Source organism: Anser anser, assembly GCF_964211835.1.
Source record: "Anser anser genome assembly, chromosome: 24".
Classification (NCBI taxonomy): domain Eukaryota; kingdom Metazoa; phylum Chordata; class Aves; order Anseriformes; family Anatidae; genus Anser; species Anser anser.
This window is the reverse complement of record NC_139745.1, coordinates 4,129,721-4,152,526: the sequence shown is the minus strand read 5'-3', so window position 1 is coordinate 4,152,526 and position 22,806 is coordinate 4,129,721. Positions and strand designations below refer to the sequence as shown.

The window sequence follows — 22,806 nt, the reverse complement described above, 5'->3', positions numbered from 1 at the left end:
CAGGGGGCAGCAAAGGGAAGGCTTTTCACTTTTTTTTTCCTTTTTTTTTTTTGTTCTCAGCCCTTTGCAGTCGGAGCTTTCCAGCCCGATTGTGCTCAGCGCTGGTGTTACAGCAGCGCCTCCATTTACCCTCCCCCCATCTCCACCGTTGGGGGGGGGGGGGGGGCTCTTTTTGGGGGGGGGCTGGCTGGGTTGTGAGGGGAGAAGGGGTCTCGCCCCCTCACTGTGCCAACTGGGGGGGCTCTCCCCTCACTGTGTGTGTGGGGGGGAGCGGTTGTGGGGGTGTCAGCGGGGCCGGGGCTGCCCCGGGGAGGGCAGGGGGCCGGGCCCCCCCCTCAGCTCCCGGCCTGGGACTCTTTCTCTCTCCCGCCCCCCCCCCCGCTCCTAAGCGGGAGTTTCCAGGAAGCGCTGAGGAGAGCCGCATCACCGCGCAGCCCCTCACAGCGAGCTCCTTCCGCAGAGGCCGTGGCAGCAACGCCAAGTAGTCCCAGCAGGGTGCCAGCCCTCACCCGCTATAAAGCCCCGTCCCGCTCTCCCCTCGCGGGGTTTTATCACAGGGGGGAGGCGAGGGGAGCGTTTGTCTCCCCTCGCCCCGCGGCTTTGGCCGGGATAAGTCAGGAGGAAGTGTGATGGGGGGGGGGGGAGGGGAGGTGAAAAAAACCTGAGCGGCGGAGGGATCCGGAGGCGCGGAGGAGTGAGGCGGCCCGGGGAGCCGTGCGCGAGGGCGGGGGTGAGCGGGAAAACGCGGCGCGGAGCCGGGAACAGCGCCCCCGCCCCCTCCCGCGGGGAAGGGGGGGGGGGTACGGGGAGAGGGGGGGCGCCGCTGAGGGGGGCTCCCGGCCGCCCGCTGCCCGCCCTGAGGGGATGGGGAAATGAAGGGGAAGGGGCCGGGGCCGGGCGGCAAAGTTTGGGGAAAGTTTCCCCGGCCTCGAGGTCGGGGGCCCGGGGTCGCGCCTCAGCCCCGGCGCCTGACAGAACGCGCCCCCCCCCCCGCCGCCCGCCCCGGGCAGGTGAGCGGCCGCGGAGCTGCCACAGCGCCCCGCTGCCCCCAGCCCTCCGCCCACCCGTTTTTTTTTTTCCTTTTTTTCCCCCCTTTTTCCTTTTTTTCCCCCTCTTTTTCCCTGTCCCCTTTTCTGAGGACCCACGTTCCTGTCAGCGCACCTGGGCCCTGCGGGGGAGCCGCTCGCCCTGCGCCTCGCAGATGTGCGGGGGCGGCTTCACCTCACCCCACAGCCCCTCTCCTCACCCCACAGCCCCTCTCCTCACCCCACAGCCCCTCTCCTCACCCCCACCCCCCCCCAAACCTCACCCCACCCCGCGGGTGGGCAGCCCCCAGCCCCCCGGGTCAACCCCGTGCCCGAGCAGCACGGCCACGCTCGGGAAGTTCGCCCCAAACGCCCCCCCCCCGGTTTAGGACCCCACACAGGACCCCCAAATCCCCACAGGAGAGCGCCCAGGCCCCCCCTCAGTTCCCCCCCCAACGAGGGCTCCCCCTCCCCCGTTAACCCCTCGGCCTGCCCCCCGCCCGCTCCCCGTCCCGCAGGCCTCATGTCCCCCTATTAACCCTGCCGGGAGAGGACAAAAGCTAAACTATGATCCCGCTCGGCTTCCCCCATCCCATCCCCGGCTACATGAGCTTCACATCCTCCTGCTAGGGCTGAAAGGAGAGGAGAACAAGAGCTGCTGCTGATTGTAAGGCCTCGCTCGGCTTCTCCCCACCCCCTCCCGGCCCCATCCCCCACTGCAGCTCCCATAGCCTCGTATCCCTCCCATTAACGCTGAAAGGGGAGGACAGGAGCTCTGATGGGTTTTTCTCAGGCTTACTCTGTTTTCTCCCCCCCCCCACCCCCCCCACCAACCGATACCAGCTCCACAGCCCTGCATAAGTGCAAAGCACGCATCTGGCTCTGCGAGCACAGCGAGTAAATGCCCCCCTTTCCTCCCAGCTCCACAGCCCTGCGAGGGAAAATAAAAATAAAAAAAACCCTGATTCCCCTTGTTTTGCTTATTCATTATAAGGGCTCGGTAGCGTTCTTTTTTTAAAACGTGTGATCTCTTGTTTTAGAAGCATCTGTGCTTTAAGAATAAGGTTTTGTCTTCTATCATCTTGAATGTAGCTCTTCATAATAATCTCCTGAAGTGCTCCATTTTTGTCCTTAAAGTTCTATTTTATTACCTCTTGTGGATGAGTGAAGGTCAGTTTAACCCTTTATATAGGAAAATCAGCAGCCACTTTAGAAAAAGGTTGCCTTTTTCTTTTCTAATTCGTGGTTATGATAATATTTTATTGAGCGGAGGGGTTTTTTTCCAGACCAGTCCTGATGCACGGTGAAAGAAGTGTGTGCTTCAGCACTGATTAAAGTCATGTATGAGTTAATGAGAAGCTTGCAGAGTATGTGAAGCAAGAGAAAATCTTTAACCAGCTCTGCTGTTCCTTCTACATACCACAAACTTGTAAGCTGTAACCAGAAGGTGGATTGAATGTGTGAAATGCTGCAGTAGCAGTCCCTTGTAATTGCATCACAGGTGGATGCTCGCTCAATTAATGCATTATCATTTTCAAAATACCTAAAAGTTGTTTGTTTGTTTGTTTGTTTCCTCAAATTGTGAGACCTCGTGTTTCAAAGCGTGTTGAAATCCTTGGATGAAGGACGCTGCAAGCCTACAAAGTACTGTGTTCTGGGTTGTTTTTTTTTTCATTTTAGACAATGTCTTTGTTTGTTTTCATGCTAACTGCTTCCTGGATTAATAGATTGATAACACAGAAGAGCCTCTCAGGTGTTGGGGGAACATAGCGGTGATATCAACATCCTAGTTGTGGGCCTTCTAATTTAAGAAACGTGTTGTCAGAAGATGTAAGATCAGGGCTGAATCTTGCTTGCATTTAGGTCCAAATGTAAGATACCCTTCCTAAGGAGTCCCCAGTGAACACTGAGAGTAATTAAGTAAAAATAAAACCTTTCACTTCAGCCCTCCCCGTCGCTTTTAACATAGAGAAGAAAGTGCAACACTGTTTTCATTACGTGTTCTGGTATTTCTTAATTTTGTATTGCATCTTAAATGCTCAAGTGACTTATAATTTCTGTGATTTGGGGGTATTTCTACACCGTACTTTTAAAGAAATCATCTCACTGGGTCCCAAAAGGAGCTATTGAGCAGTCAATCTCTTAAAAAAAAAAAAAAAAGACAACTTCTTACAGCTTTGCCTTTCCTTCTTATTTTCTTCTGGAATTTTCATACCTAATTGATGAATTCCTCTTTTGTTAAATTAAGTAAATATTTATTGGTATCTGTTGGATTTTTTTTAATCTTTTTGAAGAAGAACAGAACGTTGTCACTGAGACAATCCCTTCACACTGTATTGAAGAGATGACAAAAAGCGAGTAAAGGAGAGTTGTCTTGTGCTGGCAATGTCAGTGCCATTTTTGGAAAACAATACTATAGGAAATGGAAAATACATTTTATGCTGGTGGGAACTTTGTAATGAGGCTAAGAGAGGATTTGATGTCTCAGAAAAGCAATTATTACGAGGGAAAAAGCAGGACTTTATCATCCATTTGTAAGGGTTCTCCGTCTGAATATCCTTTTGGGGAACTGAAATTTGGCTCAAGTCTGTTTATGAACATCTGTTGAATGGAATTTTAAAAAGGCGCAGATTATAATCTTAGTTTCTGTTGACTGTTTAAGCAAAATAAAATGCAACTGCCTGTGGGTTTTGGGTTTTTGTTTGTTTTAAATAGTGAGCTGCGTGAATCTTCCGTAGTCTGTAGTACCGATTACCTGGTTGTATATGCCTGTTCTGTACGTTTTTCTCTTCTGCATATAAAATATAGCTCCCACCCCTTTCTGTAGCTGTTCAATCCCATTACTTTCCTACTGAGCTTTCAAGTTTTATATTTTTTTGCAACAGGAGACTCTTGGATATCAGTATCTCTGGCGTGGTGTTTTTGTTTTGTTTTTTTCACAAAGAATACAGTGGTATATTTGAGGGGAAATTTGGAGAAACGTTGGGTATTCCCAGGACTGTGACCATTTGCTTAGCTTCACATCCTGCCCACCTGTCCTTAGCCGAGTTTCTGTAAATGCAATCACTTTGTGTCCACTGTCTCTGGATACTACTACTTCAGCATCTATTTCTGCAGTGTTTGTGACCTCCTGTTATTCAGGGAGGTCTTCACTGTAATTTTCCCTCCTATTATTTTGCCTCTTTTGCAGCCTGATGTTTTTGCTGTTGTTTTATATTCCGAGCGAGGATCCTGTGAATACTTCAGCTCAAAATTTAGGTCATCTTCGATAGAAGAAGGAAGAGGAAACCTAAAAAGTAAAAATAAGATTTCAACGCGCTTTAAAAAGTGACAACTCTTTTCAAAAAAAAAAAAAAAGTACAAACTCATCTGTATTTTGTGGCTGTATGGCTGAAGGGAGGGTGCCTTTTTTGATTTCAGAAGGAAAGCTACGCATCTTCATGTGAGTGTGGTTTCTTTCCCATGTGCTTTCCTGGTCTTTTTCATTTCCACACCTGCTTTGAGCTTTAATCACTCAAATTATTCATAGACTTGCCCTGGAAAAAGAAGAGAGTGACCTCTTCCCATCTGGAGTAGATGGATTTACCATCAATAATTGTAAATGGACTTGGATGACTTAATGGTTTTTATGCTTAAAATTTTTAATTCTGTGATTTCGTTGCATTTTAAGAATTCTGCACGTGGTCTCCTCTGAACTGATAAATCTCTATGGTATAACTTCAAGTTATTTCGTGCAAATTATATCTTAACACTGGCCTCACATCTACAAAGTGCTGATGAACCCCCATGAACTGCTGAGTCGTCAAAGAGCATGCAGTTTTCACAGGACCAGGCCCGTAAATTGCACTCGTCTTCTTTTTTTTGTCTTTTTTTTTTTTTCTGTAATTATATGCAATATATTTTCTTACAAAGAACCTGGAGACAATTTATGAAATCAGCAGCCACAAAAGCAATGTGGTGCCTGTTGGGGGTTATGTATTCACATTGATTACAATTTAACAGTCCCTCAGCCCGAGGATATCTGAAGGGATGTAGAGCCAACTGCTTTTCAATTCGTGTGCGTTGCTATAAGCAGCAAGCTGGAATTGATAGATATCTGTTGCTATTGCCAGCAACTCTTGTTTTTCTGTTACTTTAGTAGCTTAATTTAAATTATTAAGAAACTTGTGAATCTGTTTTGTTTGTTTCTGCTCTTCCCAGCAGCTCTTTGCAGTTTTTTATGTATTAAATGTGCTGAGCTTCAGCTGGCCTGGGTGTATAATAAATACTTTAGTGAATGAGGTTTAGTCCCGTTTCCTCTATTAACTCAAAAGAGATTCGTTTATTTTCTGGATTGTTTCTCCATTCAGAAGGAGAGAAGACCTGCATAGCCAGAGTTCACCTCATAAATCACCTAGACAAATGGCACTTGGGGCCGAATAAGATACAAAACAAGAGTAATCGTGATTTAGTCTCAACGAACTTGTGGTATTCTGCTATGGAAATGTTCGTGACATGAGACAAACAGAGAGAGCCACCTGGCACCAGGCTCATCTTCACGACGGAGGGAGCGCCACGAGAGCGACTTCAATGGGCTCAGCAATCGTGCAGGGTATTTAGCGAGTTGTCCCGTATCTCCTAAATGCTGTCTTTTGCACTCAATGCTGTGCTTTTTTCTCTGTTTTGCTATTTCTGATGCTCAGAACGCAGTGATTTTTGTACCAGCTGCGGGCAGTCTGCACTCGCTCGGTCCCCACGACAAGGTGCGGTACTTTCCGACGCTGATGCGCTGTTCTCCGCAGCTGCATGGAAGGGCCACTTCAGAAATCAGCCGCTCTTCAGCTTCCCGGGTTTTAGCTGAGCTTAACCTTTGGTGATCAGTAAATGGACATGGTAAGAAAATCTGTGGCCCAGCCACTCCTCCTTTCCTGAGACTTGTCAATCAACCTCTGCGCCCTCACCTGCCTGCGTTTCAGTATCCCTTCCACCTCATTGCAGTTCCTAGTCTTTCTGTTGGAGGTGGAGACATGTAAAAACATCTTTAGGGTGATGGATCATGAGTGTGGGTACAGATGGCAGTATTTTTGGTGCAAATAAGGGAAGAAAACACTTTGCAACTTCTGAAAATGGGTGCTAGGTGCTTTCTTAACACCAGTTCACTGATCTCCTGCCTAATTTAAACAATGCATCTCGTCCTTGTTCAATACAGTTATCTTCTACTCTTAGTAGTTTTGTAATATCTTCATTAGATATTGATTCAAATTCTGAAATATTTGGGGCTGAGGGGGGTTCTTTTTGATTCCAAGTGTCTGATGAATCTATTTGTTGGCACCTGCAAACTCTGTCCTTGCTTCTTCCCCTCATTCTGTGTTTATTTCAAGGACCCTTCAAAATCATGTTGGCTCCCCTGGATACGATGGGACTTCTGTTCTACTAGATCAGAGCTTCCTGTCAGGGCTTTGCCATTTCTGAGGAAGGAAAGTCAGGTATCTTTCAGCTCAGTTGTTGCTTCATCTCCTCTGCTCTCCCAGGGGTCTTGCACACGCTTTCAGTTCTGCCTTACGTTTTTGATTTTGTGAGGTTCCCTACTATTTACATTTCTTCACATATATCCTCTTCATACCATCTGCTACCTTATGTTTTGCTCATCTCTGAAATTTAGCAACCGTACTTCATGCAACAGCGTGGTACCTTATTTTCTTAACGTTTAATAAAAGGATTCTAAAAGAACAAAGCAAATTAGAACTCACCCTTTCCATCTAGACATATTAACCGGTGAGGGAACGCTTCAATTAAGACCTTCAAAGCCTCGAGACAAATGAATTTGTAACTGCGATTTTGTACGTTGTTTATCCAAAAGGCATAGTATCCAATCAACTACAGTAGTTTTATTACAGACAGTGTGATAAGATTAAAAAATAAGATTATTACATATTGCTAGCCTCTCTATTAACTTTTTTCTTTAGAATTCAGCAGGTCTTTTAAGTAGTATTTACTTTAGAGTCAGTGTGTAGCTGTGCCTTGTTAGGTAAAAGCTACAGTAACTGTTTTCCTGAATTTAGCTCCTGACCTACCTTTTAAGGCCACGTCTACAAAGGGATGATGCATCAATCTCGTTTGTTTGATCTAATTACAGCTATTTAACTACACTGAGCACAAGTACATTCACCCCACTTTGTTATGCTGATTTAAGACGTTTTCCACTGTTAATCGGGTGCACACCATTCTTCCTTGCATCAATTCACCTCTCAAAATATTCTGGGCAGCTGTCCCACAGAGCGCCGTTCTGTTACTCAGCTGTATGTTCTTTTTCACAGCATGCTGGTAGGGAATTCTCTGGAATGTGGGAATTCTTCAGGTCAAACTGACTATTTACCGTTGCTTTTTTCTTGGCATTGATTTTTGCCTGTGCAACTTCTTTCTCAAAACGTTGCGAGGTTGCATGAAGAAGCAGCTGGTAAATCCATTACAATGCTTATTCCTGCGAGGTTGCACAGGTGGAGAGATCTAGCCGTACAGCTTCGCAGGTCTTTTGCTACTTGAGGAATGGAAGAAATGCAAAAAAGCGAGACCGCCAGATGTAATCAACCTGTTACTTCTGTACAACATCGACCTGGAGCAGCTTACTCAACGGCGTGCTGCTCTGGGTGTGACTGGTGGCACGGGGTCCTGGTGCAGAGAAGGGATGAGCAGAAGCAGCAGCCGCCCGTCGGGGTGAGAAAATTACGCTCCTAGAAATCTGCAGGTCTCAGCTGCTGAGGCGGGACGCAAAACAAAGGCATCCCTTAGCATGCAGGAGCCCATTGCTATCTGTGGAAGAGCACCGTTTCTGATGACTCGCAACTGAAAATTAGCCAGTTTTATGTCAGGGACGCTGTCGTGGGATTTTTTTATGCATATATCTGAAGAAGGTGCTGATCTTCTGTGTCATAAAGCTTGGTAATGCATAAGAAATTACTGTGAGCTTTTTCTAGGTATAGTCCATGAATCAAGTAGGGGTTATAGGGGTTCAAAGAATAAACATGGTCTGTTGAGCCAGGAGGAAGAATTTATGGAGACAGCGAACAGTTTCTTAATGGTTGTACACGGCCTTGCTCATCAGTGCAGGTGATTTACCATTAAATGGATGTAGAATGAGCGTAGAACGGTATTGTGAAACTTCCTCAGAGCAGAATCTTTAGAAACTTGAACTTACCCTGATTTGTACAACATCCGTAAGAGGAGGGGAAAGATACTAAAGGGTGGACAAAAGCAAGGAATGGAAAGACACTTTCAGTATTATGGACATCCAGTGAAAAAGTGTCTGCAAAACTAGCCACTTGAGGAGGAAAAAATGTGCATTAAGACAAAAGATAACGAAGCAAATTAATCAAAGAAACGGCATTTGGACTTTATTAGCAGTTACTAAAGTTGCTATCATGCCGCTGCGTGTTCAGTGTAGCTCAGAGATCTTCAACAGAAGTGTCAAAGTAGTTTGACTTGGCAAAATAACATTAATAAAAGAAGAAACGTTTGGTCTGAAATGCACTCCCTCATCTCTTCTGTAACTGAAAGTTGCAAAAAAGTCCTCCAAGTAACTTGCTGAAATGGTGGCCTGAGGTGGTGGCCCCGAATCATCTATTCTTCCTCTAAAAGTGTACTATTAAATTTGAAATACACCTTTCTCACTATTTTTATTATTATAGCAAATACAGGAAGAAAAATAGCAGTCATAGAAAGACATCATGAGGCCCATTGGTCACATCTCTGCTCCGGGACAAGAGAAAGATGCTTCGATGTGTGGAGGTTTTTATATCTTGTCCTTTAAAAATTAAAGCAAAACAACGACGAAACAACTGCCCATGCTAGTATTTTCGTTGTTTAGACATCACTTCTGTTGCTCTGCCAAATCTTACTGTGAATTAAGTCTATTACCTGTTCTGCTTTCAGTGGGCATGAACATTTGGTTGTCGACCTTCAGTGTAACAAAATGGAAGATGGCTATTTTGTCCTCTCTCACATGAGCTCTCCCCCTTTTTTTTTCTTTTCCTTTTTTCTTTTTACTTTTTTCCTTTTTTTTTTTCCCTGTTTTTAATCCAATATTTCAACCTGTTCTTAGGTTTAGATTTTCTGAGCGTCCTAGCCTTCTTGTTGCTCTCTTTGTGCTCTTCCCAGCTGGTTTATATCTGTTTTTATTTTTAATGTGGTGCCTGAAATTGGATACAATATTCCAGCTGAGATTTCACCAGGACTGAGTTGAACAAGATAATTGTCACGGGTGTCCTACGTAAAACAACCTTATTAAATATTTCTGTGATGTATTATCTTTATTGTGTTGACTCAAATTCAGTTTGTGATCCATTATAACCACTGGCTTCTTTAGTGCAGTACTGCTGCCCAGCCAGTTATCCCCCTTACTGTGCGTGTTCATGTCTTGATCTGTGGCTACAGAAAACGACTGAAAATGTCGTGCCTGAAGACAAGGGGGAGAAAAAGATCTGAGGAGGGTTTCCAAATGCACCATTGGTGTGAACTCCAAGCGGGCCAGCCTGCAAATGGAAGAGGAATCGTCAGTTAATGTTCTTTTTCAACAACGGATGGGATTTATGTTTTATTACTCAAAAAGCTCATAGAAGTCCTGATGTGAGCTGGAATAGGAATGTTTGCTTGCAAATGGGAAGGAAAATAGTTACAGGACGTGAATCTTAGGTTATAATTCTTGCTAAGTTTTTTGCTGTCCTGTCACTCACAAGATGAGCAGAACAACTTTATTGATGTCCCTTTTAAAAATAATAGTTGTGGCTGCGGAGTTGAGATGAACCAAAGTTAAAATTGAGCAGCTTTGTAGAAAGAAGAAATCAACAACCAGAAGAGCTGTGCAATTCCACTTCTGTCCAAAACGTTAAGGACGTAGCGATGCGATCCGTGTATGCGAGGTGTCCTCTTGGTCTTTCATGCAGCTGTCTGGTGAGAACATTGCCCAAACCAACCAACCACCAAAGATGAAGGATGCATTTGTGCCCCACACCCCCTTGCAAATTATTGCTTAAAGAAACATGAAAAGGTGACAGACGAGGAAGGAGGCTTTGACAGCATTGAGCATGGCGTGCCTGAAGTCGTGAACATCTCCTGTTGAGAATGGAAGACCCCAAGAAGAGCAGCCAAGGTTTGTTTGCTAAAGAGAAGTATTGCTAAAGCAGGCGTGTTTTTGTCTGGAGAGGTTAAGAGACCTTAGACTGTGAAAGAATTAGGTGGTAGGTGTTCCAGGTTACATTCTTCGTGGTGGAAATGAAAAGCCATTAGCAAAAATTAGAGATAAGGTGGGAGACTTTCACGGTCTTCTGGCACCTTCTGGGTCTTCTTTTTGGAAAGCTCTACCCTAAGAAAAGATTATTTTATTTATCCTTGTTCAGAGTTACATTGCTAAGGTGAGTTTGTGTCTGTGTGTGTGAGTGGAGGTTTGGCTGCAGCCAGGGTCACTGCTGAGTTCTCCAAGTGCTGTCTGACACAGAACTTGCTGAGCCTGAGCGTATTCCAGCACCAGGTCAGCCCACGTATTATTCGCTCTGTATTTCATGCTTCTTTACGCTCTCGTGACCCGGATGAATTTAACAGGGAACTGAGCAATGTGTTCAGTTTTCCTGTGTGTGCATCTTACACTTCTGCCCATCTTAGCCCAGTTCCTGCACCGTTAGGCTGTCTGTAATTACAAATCAAATCAGAAAACCTGCCTTCTCAAATCCTGTCTCGTTTAATGAATGTGTTTTTTTTTTTTCTTCAGATTTTCTTTTTATCCTTGTTTTTTGATGTTTGCTTACATATTTATGGCATGCAATTTGTGTGCTGCAGTAAATTCAGGATTACTAATTGTAACGGAATTTCATTATGTTTTTCACTATGGTATTTGAATACTTTTTAACCACTATATAAATGTATCTTTGTGATATTGCACAGAGGTTTTCCTCTCATTTCGTTGATGCAAAGCAATGAAATTTATGGCAAAGCTATCAAAATTCTTTACTGTATCTTTATATTCCACGGTGTCAATAAACAACTTTTCAACGTGCCCCAGCAAACTAATTATAAATAACTTCATTAGTCATCCACCAGGTTGCAGATGAGAGTTCCAAGCGCACTGCTGGTATTGGTTTTCCCCGGTTGTTGGACTTCCACAACGTGGGTCTCGAGGAGCCTCCCTTGGTCACCAAGCCTTATGCCAGGTGTCTACAGGCAATCAGCTCTCATTTTGTCCGTAAGGACGACAAACTCCAGCATAAAACTGGTTAGTGCTTTCAGCCCGGTAGCCCCACTAGAAGGGCTTTTTTAAATCTAATTTTTCTACTGAGACCTCCTACTCTAACTTCCAGCCTAAGTGATCAGGCCTCCTTGCATATTTGGTGCTAACGAAACCCTGCAGTTTAAGTACCTGTATTCATACCGTAAGCTATGTATACAAACTAATCCTATTCTATTTCAGCTTTTCTTTCGTCGGGAGTTTGCTGAACTAAAACTTCAATCTTTTCTCATGATAGATTCTTTGCTCTTATAACCATCTCAGTAAGCCTTTTCTATGACTATTCCAATTTTCACATATCTGTGAATTCAAACTGTACACAGAATTTTGTAAGAGTCGCTGCAATAACATCTGCATGTGCCTTACCTGGCCATTAGATCACATTGGTTCTTCTTCATTTTTGTGATGTGTAGTCGTTCTGTGCCTAAATAATGCTTTCGAGTCTTTATCCTTCTCTATTAACTGTGATGATTTCCCAGATTGGAAGAATTTTGGTTAATAGTCCCCAGCCTTGTGCTTTGCATTAATCTTATTACTGCATTCCACTTTGCTAGTCCATTCCTCAGAATTCCTGTGCTGTTCCAGAACCTCATCTGGTTCTTCATTTACCGTGTTCCAGTCTTCTGTACTGATGCTTTTCAATTTTGTCAGCAGCTAGCTGTATTAATGCTCCTCTTGCCATTGCTCGTGTGAAGGTCACTTAACAGGAGTAGCACCAGTTCTGACACCAGTGCTGGAGGAGCTTCTCAAGCACTCATTCTCTAGGCTAAAAGTTTGCATTTCAACACAATTCAGCATGTTTTCTTTAACCACTTGTTATTCACAAAACTCTTCTTTCGCTAATCTTCACCTTTTTCAGTTTAACTAGTAGTTTTGCATGTGGCATCAGACCAAATGTTCTGCTGAAGCTTAGGTGGACTGTGTTTTCCTTTACAAAGAAAACTATGTTTTCTTATTGAAGAAAGACATCAGATTTGTCTGGCATGATTGCCTTTGTTAAACCTATATTGCATGTTATCCGTTTGTTTTCCTGTTTTCCTCCACATCAGTTCAGGTGAGAACTAAGTTTTACATCTCTCACTGAGGTCAGGCTAATTAGTCTATAGCTGTCTGGACATGACTTTCGAAGTCTTTGGTTTGATGTTGTTTTTTTTTTTTTTTTTCTCCCCATTGTAGCATGACAAATCTAGATTATTTTTGTACCCATAGAGGCTCACTCATTTACATCAAAACTCAACTCCTTCACTTTTTTTTTTTTTAAAGAAAGGTTCTATGTCATGGCTATTAGTAAAGGGGAAACAGCATTAATTTTGAAGTATTGCAAAGTCCTTTTAAAAAATAATAATGAGAAGTTTCTTAACTAATGAATGCTGAATCCAGGACCGTATTATCACATGTAACCGTTGATAACTGCCAGTGGATCATTACAGCCCCTGGAAAGTCTGATCACTTATGTCTGGAAATTACGTTCCTTGTGCTGCTTCAGCCTTATTTACTGCTATCATTCCTTTGTTTAAATGGAAAGTAATGTGTGCTGGCTACTCTACACGTATGTATAAAGTAATCCTTGAGAAAATACAGAATAAGAATAGACCAAGTCAGTAAAACATTACAGTAGGAAGGTAGTGGATCTGGAGGAAGACATGGGGAAAACTGCAGTGCTCTCAGTGATTACAGTAATCCATGGCACTGGAAAACCTAGGTCACTAACTATGTCTCCTTGAAAGTAGGAGAAAATACTTTAAATACTTTGTTTCATAACGTATGTAGTTACACTCCTTACCAATACATATAATGGGTATGAATCTTTTTGAGCACATTTCACTTAGGTATCGAATTATGAGGGTAGGAATGTAAGCAACAACCCATGGATGTGTGTTGTGTTTTTTTTTTTTTCTTTCTGGGTATGCTCAATATTTTTATAAACGTTATAAACATTTTAAAATTATGTCTTCTTTATGCTTCTTCAGAACGTCTTGAGCTCAGGATTCAGTTTTACAGAGAACGAACAGTTCTGACCAGTGCCTTTGTTTTACTGAAGGTGAGTATGATAGTATCAGTCTTTATGAAGAAGTAATATTGCTAAGGTTTGATTGTGGGCCTCTTTAAAGTCATAGATAACAGCTAGATAAAAATGACCTTGTTTCTCTGCTCCAGTAATGAATTCCAGAAGTTCCAGTGAAGCTAGTCTAAATGGCCTTACATTTTTGTTTTTTAATGCAAGTAAATTTTTACTGAGGTGCATACTTGGAAAGGTAAGAATCTTACTTTTAGGCCATGTACATTTGAGCAAGATTACAGAATGGAGGCCTTAAAAGCAGAAAATCAGTCACATCCCTGCACGCGGACTGCAAGCTCCCCATGTGGGTTAGATTACAGAATTAAGATTTTGAAATACACATTTATGGATGACTGTTGAAAGGTAGATGAGTAGAATTTCTGTCTGGCCCTTTCATGATCAAATGTTTCAAAGCTGGTCAACACCTTGTTTATTTGGAATATTGCATTTTTTTTTGTTTTATTTTATTACATTTTGTGAGAGTTATTTGTGCCTTCCTTTGTACGTCTGAAATGAAGGGACATTACTAAGTGTTCTCCCCATAGCTTGAATATTTGTTCTTTCTCTGTATTAAGTATTGTGTGCACGCCTATATGATATCAACAAAAAGCTCTTAAAATCAATTTTTGAAGGAGATTTTCAAAGCACATCATATGATTGAGTCACAGTGCTGGATGAACTAAGCTATTGTAGAATCTCATATAAAATGCTTAGAATTAATTTGCCAAATAGGGGTATTTTAGAAATAAGCATGGATTCAGCCAACTTCCCCCAGAGATTTTATTTCAGTGTGACCTGAGTTCCCAACACGGATGAACTGGTGTCTTTTAGAAATCAAAAATCTTTAGCCCTTCTCCAAAGAAGATTTTCTTTGTGTTCTCAGATGCACAGATACTCATTTTCTTGAGCTAGGAGCTGGTATGAGTCTTATGGGCGGATCCTGCAAAGTGCTGAGTCCATGGTTAACTTTAAGGGAGTATATGCTTAAAATCACTGGGGCTGCCGATGTTTAAAATTACGCATATACTTAAGTACTCCGGTGGCCCGAGGCCAGTGGCTTTTGCATCTTCTAGGACAGAGCCCTAAGGAGCCTACGGTGAATAGCTGCAGCTGAATTTTCTTTCCCCATTTTAAATATGAGGCTTAAAGCAGATATTCTGGCAGATGCTTAATTAAAATAGTTATTTCAAATGCGAGGAATGCAACACGCGAAGTTGATATGCCTGCTTTCTTTCCGCCTCTCCTGGCATCCAGGCTCGCTCCTCTACGGCGTTAGTGCAGGGCTTGCAGTTTTCAGGAGTGCTCCGTTCCTGTGCCGTCCTCCTCCGGCTTTTCCATCTGCTTCATTCTGTTTGGAAAATGGCAATGTAGAATGTGTTTGGTGTAACCTTAATCCTGACCAGCATCTGGGCTCCGTTTAAAAAAAAAAAAAAGGCATCTACTGCAGGCAAGGTTTCTGTATATGCTTCCCTGCTTCAGTAAAACAAAGTTGGGGGGGGGGGGGGGAACAACAGCCAAAAATAACAATAGGAAATAATATTTGTTTTAATGGACATTTGTATTAATACGTAGGTTTTAATATATTTTCCTGCCTACGTGGGCAAACCGTGGTGCTTGTACTTTTCACCTCACCTCTCCTAGTGTTTCATGTCAGAGGTAAACCGGATTCGCACCATTTCAGTAAGCAAAAGGGGGGGGGGGGGGTTCTTTACATCTTTTACCAACCACGCTGTTAATTACTCACGAAATACGTAAAAGTGAGTGCCACCATAAAAAAAAAAAAACCCTAACGAAGTGAAATTCCTGCCTGACGCCTTCTGACATCTCCCTGTTAAACTTTTCCAGGCCTTTCACAGGTCCCCGGTGGAGACGCGAGTTTATTCCGTATTCCAGAAGGAAGCAACGAGGATGAAAATCGCGGCCAGGGGGGGAACCCCCCCCCCCCCCATGGCCCCGCAGGTCGCTCAGGTTGGTGGGATGGGGACAGATGGGGGGGGGACACGGGGACAGCGCGGGGCGCCACTGGTCCCGGGCTCCTCTGGAAATCCGGCGCTAGATGTCTCCAGCACCTGGAGATCGCGCACATCCCTCTGCAAGCGCGGAGCATCCTCGGGTTCGTCCACAAGGGAAAGCAGCCGCTTCGGAGCGAGTCCCGGGCGCGGCGGGGCTCCCCTCGCTACGAGGAGAGCGGCGCCGCTCAGCCCATGGCGCTGCCCCGGGGGGTGCCCCCCCCCCCCCCCCTTCGGTTTTTCTTTCCTTTTTTTTTTTTTTAATTTCTTTTTGCGTTTCCCAGCCCAGAAGCCGGTGGGACGGTGCCGCATCTGCCCAGCACGCACTTCAGGGTTGGTGAACTTCGCTCCCCGAGCGGCCACAGAGGTCGCCTCTGAGCAGCACGAAACGTGGTGGATTTTTTTTTTTTTTTCCTTTTTTTTTTTTTTTTTTCCCCTCCCCACCGAGGCTCTCGGTCCCTCATGGCCGGAGTGGCAAAGCACGTTTAAACCCTGAACTCGGATTTCCCACGTGGTGTCTCGTCGAGCCGCTGTCGCAGGCACGCTGCTCACTCATTTACACGGGGCGAATTCACTTATTTCCTGCTGGCGCGGGGATCGCAGGAGGTGATTAACACCCTTAATGAAACGGTATTTCCAGACACCATAGAAGAAAAAAAAAAAGAGAAAGACCCACGACTTGTGGGAAAAGCCAGCTCTCAGCAGCAGCAGGCTCTTGCTCTTTGAGTCCACCACCGAGTGGACGAATCCACTGTACAAAAATACAAAATACAAAGGCGCCTGAAGTTGGGCTCCTCCTTCCACGGGTGTTAATTCAGGGGTTAATTCAGCCCCGTCGGAAGCGTTTGGGGTGCGGGCACGTGCAAACAGCACGCCTGGTTTTGGGGCGAGGGGTCAGCAGTGTGTGCTGGGAGGGAAACCCCAATTGTTTGTGTGAATGCAGCGTATATTGGACGTATGTGTGTAAGCATTACATTGCGGGGGGGATTTTTTTTTGTTACCTTTTCACCCCATTCAGAGACCGTGGACGTAACGCGTGGTGTTTCGGCACTGAGAAAGGAGAAAGGGAATGGGGGGGCAGGAAGGGGAGTGCCCAAAGTTGCATCTGGCCTTCACCCCCCGCTGTAATTTCTGGTGGAAGGTGTCCCTTACCTTTAATTATTTAGTTTAGCCAGACCTACAGTGCACCTCGTGTCACTTTCAGGCCTTTTTCCTGGTGTCTCTAGGAGGCACCCTTCATCGAGCAAGGGGATAAAACCTTGGCAAAAAGAGCACCGAAGGATGTGAACCCCTAGGAAAATTCCACTTCCTGTATACTAATGCTTGTCCTTGGGTCTCTCACTCGTTCCCATGCATTTAGCGAGGGATTTGTGCCTGAGGCTACGACACCAACTTTCTAAATAAACGCAGCGCTGCAGAGAATAACCGAGCTCGCTGCTTTTTCCCCTTTTGCGCCTAACAGCTCGGCACGACCTACGTCTCCTCTCCTCCTCCTCCTCCCCTCCATTTTATTTCTCCTCTTTCTTTTTCAGCAGGCTCAACTCTCCCTCCTGCTCAACTTGCTGTGAACAAAAGGCTCCGTTCCAGATCCAGCCCGCAGTTGCCGTGAGAAACTTCTCTGCGAGCGCTGGCTGTCGCGCTGCCTCCCTCGCCTGCTCGCTGCCTGCCTGCCTCGGTAAAATGGCAGTGCGAGAGCTTCATGAAAAGGGTGAAAACCCTCCTTTCTCGGCCCCTGGCTCTCCAGCAGCACTCCCCCTGCCCTGTTCGTGACTCCTGAACTCCAACTCGGCTAAAAATACACTTTCAGAGGGCAGAATTGCACGGGAGTGATTTTTTTAAATTATTTTTTCTTTTTTTTTTTTTCACTCCACTGAAAAGAGCAGCAGAGGGTGGGAGAAACAGAGGGACAGACTTGCTCGGAGTCGGCAGCTCTCTGCGTGCTGGCGAACTCTCTGCTGGTTTCGCCTCCCTGCACGCTATTGCCAGTTCCCAAGTACTTAAACAGAATAATAGTTTTGCTTCAGTGGGAAAATCGAGGCCCAGAGTTGAGGTCTGTCTCTCTTCGCAGCTCTGAAAGGCTTTTTAACTCTTCCAAGCGGGGTTTGCAGCCTGACGGGGCTGCTCTGCAAGCCCACCCGACAGGTCCCAAATCTGGTGGGATTCAGGAGAAATTAAGACGGTTGGCTCCTGATCCAGTGCAGGGGTTTTTACGAACTCCGCTCCGCGTTTTGTTTTATTTTTTGCCTTTTTTTTTTTTTTTTTTAAGTAGATTTACTCTTCCTTCTCCGAGAGCGCTCAGCACCGGAGAGCTGCTGTCTGAGGGCGGCCGTGGGGCACGGTGTGCGCAGCCACCTCTAGAAAATCAACGCTGTTGCACCTCCAACTTGTTTTCCTCCTCGCAGGGACCGTGTTCAGAACATCAGTGAATTCTCCCTGGAATTCACGCATCCCACTTCCACTCTTTTCGTTTTTAATGCTGGGGGAGAGCTGCTCTCCCCTCTTCCCCCCCCACGCCCACGTGTGCACGCAAACTTGCTCCGGCTCCGCAGCCTGGAGCCGGGAGCAGGATGCGCTGCGGGCTCCGCGCCGCTTCCCTTCCGCTCCGACTCCGCTTCGCTTTTTCCTCCTCCTGGCGAGGGCTGCGAAAACCCTGCGCTTCCCCCAGCCAGCCCCGCTCCGCTTTCCTCCCTCCGTGCGCGTCCGAAGTTTTGCAGCGCTCTGTCGGACGCTGGCGCCCGGCTCTGGCGGAGGCAGGGGCTCGCCGCCTTCCCTCCGTGCCCTTTTCTCCTGCCAGCTCGGTGGGAACGCAGCGAACCCCGCGTGGGATCCGCTCCTGCCTTCGAGCTGCGCTGCTGCGAGCTGGCGGAGTTACCTCCTGCTGAAACTCCGCTTCGGTTTGCAGCGCAGAGCTCTCTCGCTGCGCGCCCCTGTGCCATTGTGTCAGCCCTGGAGAGGGAGATTATAGAGTATCTTGACATATTTTTAAGAGGATAAATAAGCATTGTCTCGTACAATGCCCCAGCACATTAGCCACTCGCAGCAAACAAATAATTCAAATAATGTTAATCTTAGCGGCTATGAAGCTGCGACGAGAGTGCTTAACCTAGATATGATAGCGGCTAAAAGACTGGGAAGAATGGGCTGGACAAATACAAACGCATTTGCAGGAAATGTAATTTTCTTTAGCAAAACTACTCTCAGATAAGCTGAGGGACTGTCGATAACCTTTCCTTATTCCATTCCATATTTTGCGGCGTACTCCGTGAATTATAATAGATGGGTCTCTTGTTCTTGGGTCCAGTCTGCATATCTCAGCACACCGTGCCTTTCAGGAAAATGGAAGAGCATCCTTCTGCACCCAACTACGTTAATTGCTTCGCGGCGCGTTTCGTTCGCGCGCGGTTGAGCTGCTCGATACTTTATTAGAGAAACTCTGCCCAATTCCCGAAGTAATAATCCAGTCCACGTTTGTAGCAAGTTGAAAGGCTGGGGATAATGATAACTTGTGTGTGTGCGAGCGTGAGGGAGCGCGGCTGACTTTAGTCCGGTTTCCATGTCAACGATTCAGTCCATATTTGCCATCACACAGTTGGCAGAGCCTTTTTTTTTTTTTTTTTCTCATGGGGGAGACGCTACTCCTGTTTCTAGTACTCTAATCTACACCAGGTTTCCTACCCTGCCTTAGCGCTGGGTTAAATGGCACGGCCACCTCCATGAAGGAGACTCCGCTCAGCTCAGGAGGAGCCAGCCTAGCGGTGGTGGCCTGCGCTGCCATGTGAGAGCGCCGAGCTGGCTCCCCAGCCTATCTGAGCAGCTAGGGGCTGAGCCTGTCGTGGAGGAAAGCGTGCTCAGCACTTCGGGAGATGGGGGAGAGACGACCGACTGCCGCACGCCGCTCAGCAGCGATCGCTCGGGCTGAGAAGAGCGTCGACGTATTGCAAAGTCTTGTCCAGTTCTGCAGGGCTGGGTAGTTCCAACACGGGATGGCACGAGCGGCGGGAGGATTTTCAGCTCTTAGATGGAAATGTTGTTAAGAACTGTTCCGTCATCTGCCTTCCAAACCCCATGGCTGGAATTTCATTGAACGCCTCAGTATTTAGTAAAGTGCCAAGGCCTCATTGATGAGGCATATTCCAAAATCTGCTTCAGCTTTCACAAACATTTGGTAAAGTGAGTGTCTCCTTATTGTGTGGGTGGCTGGGGAATCCAGCCTGCTTTTCACATTACAGTCAACACCAGGTTTCATAGTCTGCCCTAGCGCTCTTTGAAGAAGATTCCAAAAGCCTGACACACGTGGAGTATCTCGGAGCGTGGAGTCTTTGGGTGCACCTGGGCTGAAACTGAAGCTCCTGATCTGCAGCCAGTGAACTTGTGGTGGGGCTCAGCTGGACAGCAGGGCTTTGCCTCCCGAAGCAGACTGTAGCTTTGGAGTTGAGGAGGTCGTTGCTCGAGACTGATCTGGAGCTAAATGGCAGAATTGCCTCCGGTTTGTTTTTTCTTATAGTAAACAAAACATATAAACAAGAGTATTTTGGTGCTGTGTTCCACTAGAGCCCGCCGCAGGCATTAATAAAGCCACAGGGCCTCCCCTGTGGGAGTCTGGCCTGATGTGCTGAAGGAGTTTTTCCCTCTGCTTCTTTGCTTTTTCTAGAAGGCAGGGTTTGATCAAGTAACAAAGGCTGCTCCAAAGACAGCACGTAGATCAACTTTTCGTTCTAGCATTTTCCCCAGCTTTCAAACTCTCCTGAAGAAGAGTACCTCGGCAGTTCTGCTGCATGGTCCCGGTAAAGCCGTAGGACCTCACCTGGGAGATTCTAGCACCGTGCTGAGGCTCCAAACTTCACGAAGGCCTTTAAGTACTATCACAATACAGATGCCATCATTTATTACCCTTTGCTTTCTAATAGTTTATTTACTGCTGTGGAGAAACACCAACTAACCAGTCTGTGAGGGAATCTGCTCCAGGATGCACAGTCAACTGTAAAGACTGTAAAGTGGCAAAAGGCTTTGTCCAGGAGCCTGCGGGGCAGTTTACTGCTCTAGAATACATGTAAAATTTTGCTTTTTATTGCCCCATCCAGACTCCCCTCCCACTTTCAGCTTTGGAATAAACCCTTTTGTTCTGCCACCTGCTTTCTGGATAATAAATATTTTATATCAGTTTTACAGTGAGGGTGAGGGTTGAGTTGACAGCAGTAGACACTGAAATCTTCACTTCATCCCTAACAGGCCTGGAGCACTGGCAGTGATTCTGTCCTTCTCTGCCTTGGCTTGCCTCTTGCTCCGGACCCAGTTTTCCCCTCTGTCCTCAGTGGTGTTAAAATGGGATTTCTCGTGGTGCGGCCTGCTGATTGTTAGGCTTGGGCCAAGCTTCATGCCTTCATCACTACCTCTGGTAATCAAGGTTACTTCTGCCCCATTTTTTTGTTTCAAGGTGGTCTAAAATGGAAGTCTGCATCTCAGAAGCTTCCTTTGACTCCTTACCCGTTGTTTTCTGGTGTTTTCTCTCCGTGAAGTTGTGTTGACTTCCACTTGGCTTTTCCAAATACTTCGCTATGCCGGGGGAGACACCTTCCCACCCAGCTGTCCTGATCCAGTACAGGCCGAGAGCTGAACTGTACAACTGCCGTTTTTATTGGGCAACTGTTTCCTAATTTCTAGGAGCTTGTGTTTATAATCTGAATAACTCGTATTTTTGTTTCTTTGCCACAGACCTGTACAATCTGAAGTAAAAATTGCAACCACAGGACCCGCTGGAACAGGACAGGCCGTGTCCAGGACCAATTCCCAGGTACTTTTCTTCCCTCCCTTTTTCCTGCTGTGAGAAAGGCTGCGGGGATGGAGGAGGTGGGAAGCTGGGCCCGAAGTGGTTGCAGAAGAACGTGGCCTAATTTGGCTCAGCTTTGGACAGTTGGGGAGCTCCAGCACCTCGTTATCCTTTGAGACGGCGGGAGCATCCCGTCCCATTGCTCAACGTGTTGTGTCTAGACACGTTCAGGTGGTTGTGGCTGTCCCCATTCAGCCACCCCGAGGGAGTTCCTGGTTCACTGCCCACTGCTGTCGCTTTGGCAGGAGCGGGAACCGGACTTTCTTGGATGCCCGTGTGTGCAGTTATTGTCATGGCGCGCTGCCAACTCCTGTTGTTTTTTTTTTTTTTTTCCAGAGGGACACAACCAGCGGAGAGGAAATGACAACCCTTAATAGTTTGCAAAGGCTAATTCTAAATGGAATTTCTAGGGAGAAAGAAGAGGCTCTTCGTTAACCCACGGGCTGTCTTCCCTGCCGAAACCCCCCGAGTTGGCGTCGAGCGACGCAGCCATGCGCCCTCACCGCTCTCCCCAAGAGGTGGGCTGGGGGCCTCCTGATGGTGGGAACCGTGGCCTCACCGCCCCGGCAAGGTAAGGGAGGCTGCTTCCTGAGCAGGGCCTCCGACTGGAGCGGGACAAGCCCAGCTGGGGCTGGGGGGCTTCCTCCTGCCCCAGTTCTGCTGGCTCTCCAGGCGATTCGCTCGCTTCTTGGTTCTGGTTCAGCCCAGCTTGGCTCATCCTGGCCCAGTTCAGCCCAGCCAGGTTCAGTTCAGCTCAGCCCATTTCAGCCTGGCCCGGTTCAGTTCAGCCTGGATCAGCCCAGCTTCGTTCAGCCTGGCCTGGTTCAGCCCAGTTCAGTTCAGCTCAGCCCAGTTCAGCCTGGCCCGGTTCAGTTCAGTCCAGATCAGCCCAGCTCGGTTTAGCCCGGCCCGGTTCAGCCCAGTTCAGTTCAGCTCAGCCCAGTTCAGCCTGGCCCGGTTCAGTTCAGTCCGGATCAGCCCAGCTCGGTTTAGCCCGGCCCGGTTCAGCCCAGTTCAGTTCAGCTCAGCCCAGTTCAGCCTGGCCCGGTTCAGTTCAGCCTGGATCAGCCCAGCTTCGTTCAGCCCGGCCCGGTTCAGCCCAGTTCAGTTCAGCTCAGCCCAGTTCAGCCTGGCCCGGTTCAGTTCAGCCTGGATCAGCCCAGCTTCGTTCAGCCCGGCCCGGTTCAGCCCAGTTCAGTTCAGCTCAGCCCAGTTCAGCCTGGCCCGGTTCAGTTCAGCCTGGATCAGCCCAGCTTCGTTCAGCCCGGCCCGGTTCAGCCCAGTTCAGTTCAGCTCAGCCCAGTTCAGCCTGGCCCGGTTCAGTTCAGCCTGGATCAGCCCAGCTTCGTTCAGCCCGGCCCGGTTCAGCCCGGCCCTGTTCAGCCTCGCTCGGTTCATCCCAACCCGTTTCATCCCATCCCGCCTCAGCGCCCCCCCTCTCCCCCCGCTCTCAACTCCGCGAAATCCACCGCGGGTTTTGCGAGCGGCAGCTCCGCCGCGCCGAGCCGCGAGCGGCCGGGGCCGGCCCCGCTCCTCCTTTGTGATGGGAGGGGAGGGGGGGGGGGGGGGGGAGAGAGCGAGCGAGCAGGAGGGAGGAGGAGGAGGAGGGAGGAGGAGGAGGAGGAGGCTCCCGT

The 22,806-nt window shown here is 47.1% G+C and overlaps 1 protein-coding gene across 1 annotated transcript; it reads left to right on the top strand.

Annotated features, from left to right (window-relative positions):
• Positions 1 to 601: 601 nt before the first annotated feature.
• LOC310886224 (uncharacterized protein) lies at positions 602 to 21,750 on the top strand. Its single transcript, XM_083810531.1, has 6 exons — positions 602 to 730; positions 2,312 to 5,616; positions 11,083 to 11,265; positions 13,248 to 13,318; positions 15,182 to 15,304; positions 16,878 to 21,750. Exons 2-6 carry the CDS (start codon positions 5,520 to 5,522, stop codon positions 16,911 to 16,913), a joined length of 510 nt encoding a protein of 169 aa, XP_083666657.1. The 5' UTR covers positions 602 to 730; positions 2,312 to 5,519; the 3' UTR covers positions 16,914 to 21,750.
• The last annotated feature ends 1,056 nt before the right edge of the window (positions 21,751 to 22,806 follow it).

What these genes read in the sequence shown, in the direction of transcription:
- LOC310886224 (XM_083810531.1), top strand. Translation starts at nt 5,520, where the DNA reads ATGAGACAAACAGAGAGAGCCACCTGGCACCAGGCTCATCTTCACGAC. An exon ending in GTGCCTTTGTTTTACTGAAG is followed by an intron (nt 13,319 to 15,181) that starts GTGAGTATGATA and finishes AAACTTTTCCAG; the next exon opens with GCCTTTCACAGGTCCCCGGT. An exon ending in TGGCCCCGCAGGTCGCTCAG is followed by an intron (nt 15,305 to 16,877) that starts GTTGGTGGGATG and finishes TTTCTTTTTCAG; the next exon opens with CAGGCTCAACTCTCCCTCCT.